Raw genomic sequence first — 13,700 nt, 5'->3', positions numbered from 1 at the left:
GGATGGAGTCTACAGTAGGTTGTGGAACAATCGAGCAAAAAAGGAACAGAGTATCAACCCATGGCTTTCAGTGTTAGCGTCCACTTCAGCGACATCGGAAACTATCGACAATTATCGTGGAAACTTGAGGATGACTTCCTTTGACCTTGAAATCAATCTTCGCCATTCACAGCCCTTTTGCTTTAGGACAGGACAGCGGAAGTTTTCGTTCAGTATAAATCGGCAACAACAAGACAACAGTCACATTTAACACTGCAAGTGAAAGTGGAATCTTCTGTCCCCTTAAAAGACTTCCACTGATACTGACAGAAAGCTTAGTTGCCGGCATCACAGCTAGCACAATGGTACGTATGGTGGTTTTGTATTTTTGATAGACATTTGCTATCTATTGATGAATATTTTTTTATTCTTAAACTTTAGACTAACAAGGCTGTCGTGTTGTTTCCGTTTCTGGTCTCCATGGCTTTGTTCTCTGTACCTTCGTCCTCAGCCATGCCAACTGGAAAGTAAAACCTGTTTGTTACTAAACGTTTCCACATTTTTAGCAAAATAACTGTCATAGCTAGGACACTAGAAAATGAAATGAATTAGGGCTTTGTTCGTATGCAGACACTGGTGAGGAAATTTGGTTGAAGGAACGGAAGTCTGACTTATATAGCCTTTTACATAATAAAGGATAAAACTCAATCCGAATAACAACAACTGCTTGACCTATTACTCACCGAAGTAATTTAAGGGAACAGATTATTAAGGACGGTTAAGAGATTAACAAAAAGCATTGGAAACACATTGTTTTACAAGGAGAGTTGTACAAACAAATTATTTTGTTTGATTAAAGATCGCTTTCACAAATGTCCCGACTACTTGCTAGCTAGATAAGGAGACTGAGATTATAGCTTTGTAAGCTTTTGCTAGCCCACCATGTTAATTTCCGTCCACAAAATGGTGTCCAACAGTTTTAAAAGAACCGAGGGAAGCAAAAATCGCATGATTTAAAGCCGCATATAGTGTTTGTTTCCATGTGTAAATAGGTCTGTGTGGCTTGTGGGTGGGTTAGCGCTTGTCTGGCTATGAAGAAAAAGTGGATGGAAAGGTCTTGAACTCTTGTAAAGGTTAGGGAAAGAACGAGCTATGAGCACTGAGTCTTTAGAAAGTAATACTGACACTAACTGCCTTGAATTTCTGTCTAATTAGCACAACCGTCAAGTACCACTTCTGTGGATGTGGCTTTTATTATTGATTCTTCGGGCAGCATTGGGGCAACGAACTACCAGAACCAGAAGAACTTTGTCAAGGCAGTAGCGAAGAGTTTCGGCATAGCGCCAGGCAAAAGTCGAGCAGCTATGGTTCTGTTTGGTACCTCAGCTTCAGTACAGGCTCGATTCGGCCAGTATGCGACCATGGAGGAGTTTGGGAGAGCTGTTGACGCTCTACCTTACGACGAGAGCGGGTCGACACGAATCGACAAAGCGCTGGATGTTGTAGCCACCGAGATCTTCCCAGCAGCCAGAGCGGACGTGCCAAAGATTGCCCTGCTAATAACTGACGGGGTTCAGACCCAAACAGCCGACGCCAAAGGCTTGAAAGAAGCCTCAGAGCCCTTACCAAGGGCAGGCGTTCATGTTCTAGCCGTGGGTATTGGCAGTGGTGTTGACACCAATCAACTACGACTGGTAACGGAGTCTGACGAGGACGTTATGGTGGCCAGTGACTTCCAAGACCTGCTGCTCAAAGTTGACAACATAACCAGCAGGGCCTCCGACCTGAAACCACTCCAATTCGACCTGAGTAAGTAATAGAGTATGAAAATAACTCCGAGAACACCATCCTGCAGTACTTTATGCTTTTGCATCATGTTGTGTTAATAGCAAAGCAAATTTTTTTCTCTCGTCTAAATGAGTAAATTAAAACGGCTTTAACTTGGAAACTGAAGTTTATTGCAATTGGTCTCTTGGGAAAATGACTATAATCATAAATTATTGATCGAAACTGGAAATGATCAAATCCCAAGGGATAATAGACTCTGCCCTACCTGTGAATTGAACCAAAGTGAAGATGAAATTCATTTACTTTCCCATGGTACTAAATACTGTAGTTTTAGAGATGAAGTTTACAAAAAATAGAGAATCAAATACCAAATATTTTACAATAACCTCCTATACAAGCCACCGAAAAATTATTGTCTGGTAATTATTATTTAAATACTCAACTGATGAATTTCATTTCGAGATGATTTGATGTGACACATATATAATTGCCCTTTTTTCCTATTACATGATGATGATTGTTATAAATTTCGCTTTAGTTAATTTTTATGCTTTTGCAATACTGTATTATTTATAGTCATGCAAAAAAACATGTTCTTGTTTCTGTATCTTACCGTATGGAGAGAACACTGAAAACATTTTCTTTCGCCTTTATTTCCCTTGCAGGTCAGTTGAGTTCGCTCCCTTTTTGCAGAGAGCTGAGTATCAGAAGAGGGCAATGTAATCCACGCGACTGGGTCTTTATTATCGAATTTTATATAGGCAGGCGTTATACCACAGTCTCCTGCCAGCTTGATCCTGCAGGTAGAGCCTTTGCCTGTGGATCCGTTCCTGTTGGCTCATCTTTACCCTCTTTGAGTTGCTTTATCATAGCATGTCCATAAACATTTGCTATGACTGATTTTGTCTAAGATATCACCACTTTACCGAAATATCTGTTTGTTTTTGTTTAGCACTTTTATTAACTGATTTTAGCTGATTTAAGGTAGCAATCAGAAGTTAGCCTTGAACGGTAAATAAAGAAATAACAAGTAACAAGTATGCTAGGACGAACAATCATCGTTTTATAGACTGAAACAATATACTGTGCAATTAAGAAATCTCCAATCTGTATGAATCAGTTATACAATAAATTACATTATTAACGGTAACGGAAAGTTTCGTTCATTTATTCCATCACTATTATATAGAAACCATGAAGAGTATGTTCACAGCCCTCTATTTTTTTCGTATTTTTTTCATTTTCTCGTATTTTGTTTCTCGATAGTCGAACGCAGGGAAAGAATCGCGAGAGAGCTGGACACCAGCGTAAAACGGGAGGCACGAGGAGGTGTGGGGAGAAAGGATGGAGAAAAATATTTTTCTTTCGCTCGCTTATATTAGCTCGACCACCGTCCCCACCCCCTTGCAGTTCCTTGCGTTTTTCACTCGCGCTCGCTGCGCTCGCTGTTTCTCTCGCGTTTTTTTTACCGGGGCAAGCACCGGTCATAAAATGCTACCCGCTACCTCCGTTTTTTTTAACGTCTCGTTTCCAGGGCACCGCTTTCCGCTTTGACAAAATCGTTGCCATAGTAATTTTACTTGCTCAGATGTATCGCTGGCTCAGTTGAATTCTTATTCACCATTTTGCCAAAAGCACGAGGCAATGGAGGGCATTCAAGACAAAGATTTTAACTTTTTGGGGAACGACAAACTTGAAAGTCTTCTAAATTACTTGCTTTCGGCTCGAAAGTTAATTATAAAATGTCTAGAGCCGGCTGGAGCCCTTAATGCTCTCAGTCTTATTTTGGAATCCTTATTACACCGATTCAGAAAAACACGGGCGTTTCTTGAGAGCTAGGCTTAGTGGCCTTTAAAAGGCTTAAAGTTTATAACAGCGTGTGGGACACATTTCGAGTCAGAAGAAAAATAATTTCCTTCATCACAAGCCATAAATCTTGATCCTTATAAGTTAAGGAGCGAGTTTAACCCTATTCAGACCGGGCTTTTTTTTTACCTTCTCTGACCGGGGGGGGGGGGCTTCGGAAGCCCCCCCTATGCAACTTCGAGAATATTTAAGCAATCACCATGAAACTTATAGGATGTATTGTATGTCCGAAACTCTTTCTTTTGCTATACGTCACGTGGGATGGTGACGTCACATCACGTGACAATTACATCATGATGTCAAATCAGCCGCCATCTTGGAAAGGTTCGCGTTTATTAAAACTTCGTTCCCTATCAAAAAGTAGACAAATAAACGGAAAGTGTCCGGACCAGGGGCTGTCCAGACCAAGAGCCACATACTGTACAGCCTGCGCAAGAAAACTTATTGACCGCACACGAACGAAAACCTGTAGGGTTGGGATCCTTAACCCTAAAGAAAGCTTTTTAATAAACTGGGTTAACACTAACCGCAGGCCTAAGTCGATGCAAATGGTTTCAGCTAATTTCTGTAAACTCAGATAATTAGTAAAAATCACCAGTGAAGGTTTTTTTTAACAAAAATGGACACGAGTAATAAGGAAATTAATGACAATCAGTTGTCCAGTGCCATCATCATCATCATCATCATCACCTTTATTTACACACGATAGGGTTTAAAGCATAATGCTTGTGGGGTCGTGTATTATACTATTTATTTATTTATTTATTTTATTTATTTATTAGATTTCCCAACATTACAAAAAATATTTACAACAAAAAAGATAAAATATATAATAATAATAAAAAAATAGTGGGAGGATAACAGCAGGGGGAAACTGAATTCCCATGTAAAAGCTGTTATCCTAGATAAATTTACTAATGAATAAAATTAAAAAAAAAAAATTACGCTAATAACAATTTATCATACTAAGATAAGTTATATGTTCATATTGCTAAAACATTAAATGGCTTAACAGCTTTTTCTTAAATGAGCTCAATGATTGCGCCTCGAGGACATCACTCGGCAACGAATTCCAGTCGTTTATGTATCTATTAAAAAAAGAAAACTTAAAGTAATTAGTGCGAGCATAGTTTGGTCTTAATTTGAGCTTGTGATTGGATCTAGTACGAGATTCGCCTACTATGTCAAAGTACTTAGCAGCGTCGATGTCACAAAGTCCGAATATTATCTTATACACTTGCACCAAAGAAAGAAACTTTCTTCTTAGTTCCAGTGTAGGCCACTTAAGTTTATCAAGTCTTTGTTCATATGATAAGTCTGATCCGCATATTAATTTTGTCGCTCTTCGTTGGATTGCTTCAATTGATTTGACATGACTGACCAGGTAAGGATTCCACACAGGACAGCAGTATTCCAGTAATGGTCTAACTAGGGTTTTAAAAGCCACTTTAACCGCCGCTGGAGACTTAAATCCAAATGCTCTTCGAATCAATCCCATTACACGCCTTGCTTTGGCACAGATGGAGTTGATGTGGAAATCCCATGATAATGTTTCAGAGATAGTGACTCCAAGGTGCTTGTGATAATTGACAACTTCTAACTTCTTACTACCCAAGCTGTAGTCTTGATTGAGAGGAAGTTTCTGTCTTGTAACGTGAAGTACACGACATTTCTCTTCATTGAGCTGAATTTGTGAAGCATCGCACCATTGCCTTACTGAAACCAGATCACTCTGAAAGAGTTGACAATCCTCTAAAGACGATATCTGCCGATGGAGAACACTATCGTCCGCAAAGAGATCCACGTTACAGCTGGAAACACTAGAAGGAATCATTGATGTAAATCAGGAATAAAAGTGGTCCCAGAATACTCCCTTGGGGCACCCCCGATGTAACTTCTAGCCAATTAGATGCATGACCTTCAATAACCACTCTCTGCTTTCTTCCAACTAGAAGATTCTTAATCCAATCAAGTAACTGGCCTTTAATTCCATAGGTATTCAGTTTTGAAAAGAGATGTTGGTGAGAAACTTTGTCGAACGCCTTTGAAAAATCTAGAAACATAACATCTACTGCTCCATGTTTGTCCAATGTTGAAAACCAATGATGTAATGATTGTATCAACTGCGTGAGACAAGAGCGAAACTTCCTAAATCCATGTTGGTTGTCGCATAATAGACTTTGGTCAGTGAGAAAGGCCATAATGTGTTTGTGGATTAAGCGTTCCAATGTCCTAACAACAATACTTGTCAATGACACGGGACGATAATTTGTTGCCAAGGCGCGATCCCCTGACTTATGTATCGGTACAACATTAGCCACTTTCCACTCACTGGGCAAGTTACCAGAGCTTAAGGAGATGTTAAATACCTTGGCGAGAGAAGGTGCAAGCTCTTTAGCACATGCTTTCAAAATTCTTGGAGGAATATTATCAGGTCCGGGTGATTTGTTAATTTCAAGCCCAGCCAGCACTTTTGTTACATCATCCTCAGTACAAATTAAGTCACTGATAACATAGCTGGAAGACATATTAGACGGCGGTGAAAATTCCTCAACTGGTCTACTAAACACAGAGTGAAAGAACTTGTTAAAGATTTCAGCTTTATCGGCAGGACAGTAACCCTTGATTCCATTGTATTCAATGCAGCTCGGCACGCTAGATTTACCTGTACGTGACTTTACAAACGACCAAAACTTCTTAGGATTGGAACTTAGAGATTCGGTTAAGTGGTTAACGTAGCTGTGATAAGCTTTACGCAAGCTGTCCTTGACCTTGTTGTTAAACCTTTTGTATGTAGACCAATGATTAGAATCCCCAGAGGACTTTGCTTTCTTCCACAGTCGACGCTTTTTATGAATTAATTTTCTCAGACTTGAATTAAGCCAAGGGACGTGGCGTTTCGAGGAAACAGATTTAGAGGGAATGTTTCGATCTACCGCTTCCAAGAAGAGGCTTTTCCATGAGTTCCAAGTGACGTCAATGTCCTCAACCAAGTCCATACAAATCCAAGGAATATTAACTAAATCTTCCTTAAGACCATCCCAATCAGCGTGCTTAAAATCGTAAACAAGACGAGGATTATTACGTGGTCTTGATATTTTCACTTTAAGAGCGAACTCAATGGAGTTATGATCTGAATTCCCCAAGCCATCGCAGACGGTCAGTTCCGACAATAAATCAGGATTGTTTATGAAAACAAGATCCAATATATTGTTTCCACGGGTAGCTTGCTTTACCATTTGGCAAAGAAAATAATCGTCAACAACGTCACAAAAATAGGATGACAAGCCATCGCTACAGGACGGTGATGGTAATGTCCAATCAATCCCGGGAAAATTAAAATCCCCTAATAATATTGTAGTTAAATTGTTTCCATTACGCTCCACTAATGCTTACTAAATACTAATAAACTAATATATTTCTAAATTACTACTAAATACTTATATACTAAATTGGATCGTAACTAATATAAAAATAATTAATTACATAACAATTAATAACATTTAAAGTCATTGTAATGCCTAGGGAGTGACTGAACTGACTGAGCATTGAAATTAAGCTCCTTAATGTAATTGTCATTTTTCACTTTTCGATAGAAAACCGAAAATTGGGATCCTGTATTATACGACGAAACAGCATTCCATAGGATGGCCCCCCTATGTCCAATTGAAGTTTTTACAAAGTATGAATTAAATCTAGGGACCACGATGTTATTGTTTCTTCTGAGGCTGTAAGAAATCCTGGCTTTTTTCGCTAAGTGTGACAATGCAGCTGGTGCTTCCACCGTTTACCACCCTGTAAAATAGTTTAATTATCCGAAGTTTGTATAAGTAGTTTATTGTGCTCCATTTCGTGTACTGGTAGACTTCAGCGGATGGCATATCGCGGGGCAAACTGGCCGCCCTACAATGGAGTACTTCCAAAGAATTTAGTTGCTCTGCATTAACACAACCGCCCAAGACCATAAAGAACTGCCGGCAGGATGACCTTAAAGTACAAATCCAGAAGGGCGTCTCTCCTTAAGAACGAACTCCTCTTTAAGAGGTTCAATTTGTTCACAAAACTCTTTTTTACATCTGTAAGATGATGTGACCAGGCTAGCCGGTCATCGATAGTGACGCCCAAAAGGCGAGTGTGTCTCACCCAGTCTATTCGATTTTCTCCGATAATGATCGAATTTAGAGGACCGATATGCGGACCGATATTCTCATCAGAAGCATTGCTTCGCACTTTGCCGAGTGGGGAGTTAAAGAGTTCTCTTGGCACCAGTTGTTAAGTTCAGATAGTGCTTTATTTAGAGAAGCAACAGCGCAATCAAGAGTGTCACCGATGCAATAAACGGTGGTGTCATCCGCGTACATAAAGACAGAGCCAGAAGGAACTGCATTAGGCAGGTCGTTGGTGTACAAGGCGAACAGCGTGGGGCCCAATACTGACCCTTGAGGGATGCCACATGTGACATTTAACACAGTTGAGTGCTGGTCGTTTACCATCGCGTGCCAACGAGAACGTCAAGAAAAGGTATATCTCGGCTTAATCTTCACATGGGAGGAAGTGGCCTTAAAATATACTGTTTGTTAAAATACGGAAAAAAAATTCGAACACCTATATATGTTATTTGCCGGCTGGGAGGTCCGTATAGTGAAAAACTGTGACCGAGGTCTTGAAAATGCTGCCCGAGGCCGCAGGCCGAGGGCAGCATTTTCAAGGCCGAGGTCACAGTTTTTCACTATACGGACCGACCCTAAGCCGGTAAATAACTTATTTATTTTTTTCCTACTTTAATGTGTTTGATTAAAAAACACCTAAAAAACCTACAAAGACTTTCTTGCCAAATGTGTTTGTATTTATATACGCGCGCATCCAATGTTGAGTCGATCGCCATAAATGAGCTACGGCAAGAGTAAATAATGATCTGTTTGCTATAAGAGCTTACTGCCAAACAAAATAAATTCACTAAAATGAACAGTACTCAAGGACAATTTCATCTGAAAAAAAAAAGAAAAAAAAGCATCTGAAATAATAGAAAAGCACAATGTAGAACAGAGCAATCAGCGAGTTGCGAAACACTTTTAACTCCATTTCGGCTTGTGAGTTCTTTAGTTAATTAAACTTACTTTTCGGACTGGAAAGCACTTAGCTATTTACATTTGTATTTAACGAGTCAAAAACCTCTGTGTTGATTCCCACAGTATTCTGTTTTGACAAAAAGTTTGCGAAAGTGAAACTGAATGAAGCTGAAATGTGTAGTTTGGTCGCCTGCACAGTGACGGCACAATATTGCGAGAATTAATTTGACTGTTTTTTAATAAAGCATCTCATTTTCTTGAATGGCGATAAGCAGTATTCGGTTTTGGAGAAAAGTAGCAGAGAAGCAAGGTGTTTGAAAGGATAAATCGAGTCTGTAAACCGGCGACTTGCAGTTAACCGCAATGGCGTGAAAATCAGTGCGAATGCACAAACAACGATCGGCAAACCACGGCCATAAAACTATAACTTCATTTTGTCACTAAAGAGAATAAATACTCGCCTTTTGGAGAACTTCAAGGTCTTTAATTCCACTGCTAATTTTCCCTTTCAAATTTACAACGGTTGGTGAGCAACTACATCGATTTAAATCATTTTGGAGAGCAAAACTGTCATGGGTTCGTTCGTCTCGCCGCGAAATGAAACTCACGAAAGCGTTACCGTGGCCCGTGGGCAGAGATAGGAGAATCTTGCCCGCGCTAATAACCAATCAGATTGCAGGATTCGTTACCGTGCCCTCTTGGAAAAAAATAAATATCCTTATTTCCTGAAGCAAACGGTTTCAAGTACTTTCTTAAGATAATTAGTTTAAAGGCCAGTAAAGGTTTTTTTTTCCTTTTTTATGATGGACACGAGTAGTAAGGAAATTAATGGGAATGATTGTCCAGTGTCAACAAGAACGTCCGGAAAAAAGGTATTTATTATGTATTTTGATTCATAGTAAACCGTGCCTAGAATTCTTAAAAAGAAAAAAAGAGCAGAATTGTACGTCTATCAATTTATATATAGTTTACTCGCTGGCTTTTTATAAAGCTCAGAAATAAAATGAAGTAGAATGAAAACATCATTTAAAGCTCCTTAATTTGCCGAACGTAACAAGACTTTTACAACTTATTTGTGCTTTTAACAAAAAAAAAATCCTTCACATGGGAGGAAGTGGTCTCAAAATATCATGTTTGTTAAAATAGAAAAAAAAAAAAGACGAACACTGATATCTCTAGTCCCTATAGCAAAACGGGATGTTCTTGCAGTACTCACGACACATCACCAACACTAAGAGATTACACACGATGGAACACAAGTACTACTTATAATTTCTTTGACCTTTAAACTGTAAACACTTTGCTAAATAAAGATAGCAATTACTGAAGTATTTGAGATGGGCCACACGACATATACGGACAATTTGGAGATGCACGTACAGCTGTATTAAAACTCACTCGAGGTGTATAAAACAGTTGCTTGAAAATGCACGGCTAGTACGACGGCTCTTGATGTTGGGCAAGTCTCATCCGTATTTTACAATTAGAAGGTCAATACGTCATACGCAATGTTTGTGGTGCACGATTTCACACTTGCAGGTACCCTCCACACTGTTATGCGATAATTCAAATGAATACCCAGACCACCATTCGGTCTAGTATAACGTAGGCTTGTAACTCTTTCGTCCGACAACGTTAACTGAAATGGTTGAATATTAAATGGTATCGTTTAACTCGATAAATCCTAAATTACTCTTTGGGGGCTCGTGATTTTTGCAATTTTACTTGGAACCTCTGGAGCCCTAAAACTTCTTTGGGCCTTCTTTTGAAATATGTACAGATAAAGATGCATCATGGGTTTCCAACGGATCTTTTCTGTCAAATAGAAAAAATACCGGCAGGAGAATATAATCGCGACGCAGATATTCGGGTTAATTTAATTTAATTTAATTAAGATTTCCGTAACCATAAACATTTACAACTAAAAAGATAAAATATATAATAAAAAAAAAATAGTGGGAGGATAACAGCAGGAGGAAACTGAATTCCCATGTAAAAGCTGTTATCCTAAGGTTTAAGTTTGATGAAAAACCTTCAAGGTTGGTTCTCTGTCTGGAGATTTACCAGGCATCCCCTGACATATGACACACGAAACGCGAAACACGTGATGTGGAAGCGCGTGATTTGGGGGACAAGTGAGTTCAAAGTACGGAACTTGATATAGTGTACGGGTTATTAAGCAATTTATTTGCGTTAGCTCTTTGAGCTGGCGTCATTTAGATTCGCTGCACCCCGCGGATGAGTCCCAATAAGGACAAACAAGCTGTCCGCGGTTACAATCCTGCTATATCGGTTCTAGTCGTGGTGGTGTCTGGCAAAGCCTACTGTTTTTACGTAGTATGATCAGCCTTGCACTATTGTTAGTTATTTCATATTTTTGCTGATCAGATCTCTTAGTAGATACCACGTTAGCAGCGTTATCGTTTACGGTCCCTTGCTGCTTTAAGTTTTACTTACACGAAAGCGTTAAATCTTCATAAATTAGTAGACACAAAAGCAAGGCAACGAGTTTGGGGAAAAGTATCAATTTATTGAAAACTGCGGGCTAACAAATTAAACCTAGGGAGGGAAGGGAGGGTAAAACTAGCGAGGAGAAACCACAACTGACCTTTGAGACGACGCTAAACTCGATATAACCGAGGAGAAACTTGACTCAGGTGTGAAAAGACATGAACCACGCTAAGGGGTTGTGTCATAAATTAAGCGTTTTGACAAAGCCAAAACCACCAAACCTTCCAAGCAAAAAATGAAGCCACTATGTTGTAATGCGAACATATTCTCTTTTAGCGACTTGATACACTCTTTTTTTATAAGAATACAGTTTTTCCGACCCAGGCTGAATATTCTTATTTTTCTGCCGATTTTAGGCTGAAAATGTTCTTGTAAAACATTCTTAGATAATACCGTTTGACATTTCCGTTTTAGCAAGTATTGGGTGATCAGTTACAAGTGTTTGGTGTCCAGATCTGTATCGTGTTACATTGTGCACATGTACCATTGCTTTTCGTTGCAGCCTGGCCGTTTTGGCTTTAAACAAAGCATTCCTCACAGAGATAAAGTGAAGGAAATGGAAATACCTGATTTTGTTTCAACTAAAAACATATTTAATTGTATCGTATTTACAAATTTTCAACTCAAAACTATATTCTTTTCAAAATCTCAGCCTCGGGTTTATTTTTAAAATACTCTTAAAAATTCGCAAATTTGAGCCTCGATATTCTTATAAACTAGATTCTTATAAAATAAAAAGAGTTTAATGTGTTAGAGTCTTACGAATTTGCCACAAAATTTGGCACAGAAATTCCCAAGACATTTTTCAGTTTTCAAAATGGATCTTTCGCTATGGCCATTGTGGTGACATGCATCGTTATTTTTTATATCCATCTTTGCTATAGGAAAGTGCAAGGTAAGCAACACCAGGCGTTAATGCTCCTTCAGAATTCTGAAATCTTCTCGATGACACAGCAGGAATATGCAAAACGCCAAAAAAAGGAACATTTCACACATGCTAAGCTACGACCAAAGGATTCTTAAAGTTGCCATAATAGCTTTTAAACTTCGCGTGACTAGAAGTTTGGCCGATTGGTATCAATGCCTTGTGGAAGTGAAAGTTGTCGTGTCAGCACATCTTCGAAATAGTATTTAATTGCAGATTCTAGCCCGCTGAAATATATATTTCTTAAAAGCATGAAAATTTAGTAGTTTCTTTGAGTCAAACGCTTCAAAATCGGACATTTCACGCTAAACATGCTTAGTATAGACCTAAGCATTAAAAAATCTTCCATTAGTAAGTGATAAGTAGCTTTAAAACATTGCGTGACACGAGCCTGGCCGGGCGGGCCTGCGAGAGCATCAGTCTACTCACTGAGAAAAAAAAATAAGTGCAGAACATGAACTGCTGCTGCGCGCATTTAAAAAAAGTAACAGGAGAACATGAACTGCTGCTGCGCGCAGTTAAAAAAAGTAACAGGAGAACATGAACTGCTGCTGCGCGCAGTTAAAAAAAGTAAGAGCAGAACATGAACTGCTGCTGCGCGCAGTTAAAAAAAGTAAGAGCAGAACATGAACTGCTACTGAGCGCAGTTAAAAAAAGTAAGAGCAGAACATGAACTGCTGCTACGCGCAGTTAAAAAAAGTAACAGGAGAACATGAACTGCTGCTGCGCGCAGTTAAAAAAAGTAAGAGCAGAACATGAACTGCTACTGCGCGCAGTTAAAAAAAGTAAGAGCAGAACATGAACTGCTACTGCACGCAGTAAAAAAAAGTAAGAGCAGAACATGAACTGCTGCTGCGCGCAGTTAAAAAAAGTAAGAGCAGAACATGAACTGCTGCTGCGCGCAGTTAAAAAAAGTAAGAGCAGAACATGAACTGCTGCTGCGCGCAGTTAAAAAAAGTAAGTGCAGAACATGAACTGCTGCTGCGCGCAGTTAAAAAAAGTAAGTGCAGAACATGAACTGCTGCTGCGCGCAGTTAAAAAAAGTAAGAGCAGAACATGAACTGCTACTGCGCGCAGATAAAAAAAGTAAGAGCAGAACATGAACTGCTACTGCGCGCAGTTAAAAAAAGTAAGAGCAGAACATGAACTGCTGCTGCGCGCAGTTAAAAAAAGTAAGAGCAGAACATGAACTGCTACTGCGCGCAGTTAAAAAAAGTAAGAGCAGAACATGAACTGCTGCTACGCGCAGTTAAAAAAAGTAAGTGCAGAACATGAACTGCTGCTGCGCGCAGTTAAAAAAAGTAAGAGCAGAACATGAACTGTTGCTGCGCGCAGTTAAAAAAAGTAAGAGCAGAACATGACCTTCTGCTGCGCGCAGTTAAAAAAAGTAAGAGCAGAACATGAACTGTTGCTGCGCGCAGTTAAAAAAAGTAAGAGCAGAACATGACCTTCTGCTGCGCGCAGTTAAAAAAAGTAAGAGCAGAACATGAACTGCTGCTGCGCACAGTTAAAAAAAGTAAGAGCAGAACATGAACTGCTGCTGCGCGCAGTTAAAAAAAGTA

At 39.3% G+C, this 13,700-nt stretch overlaps 1 protein-coding gene across 1 annotated transcript; it reads left to right on the top strand.

The window, feature by feature from the left end:
* The first annotated feature begins 63 nt into the window (after positions 1 to 63).
* LOC144660509 (cuticlin-6-like) lies at positions 64 to 2,917 on the top strand. The gene is made up of 4 exons (XM_078521164.1): positions 64 to 344; positions 421 to 502; positions 1,195 to 1,788; positions 2,433 to 2,917. The coding sequence occupies exons 1-4, from the start codon at positions 342 to 344 to the stop codon at positions 2,648 to 2,650; spliced, it is 897 nt and encodes a 298-aa protein (XP_078377290.1). The 5' UTR covers positions 64 to 341; the 3' UTR covers positions 2,651 to 2,917.
* The last annotated feature ends 10,783 nt before the right edge of the window (positions 2,918 to 13,700 follow it).

This window comes from Oculina patagonica, chromosome 7 (genome assembly GCF_052425735.1).
Source record: "Oculina patagonica isolate OP01 chromosome 7, crgOcupat, whole genome shotgun sequence".
NCBI lineage: Eukaryota > Metazoa > Cnidaria > Anthozoa > Scleractinia > Oculinidae > Oculina > Oculina patagonica.
This window is presented reverse-complemented; position numbering and strand designations above follow the sequence as displayed.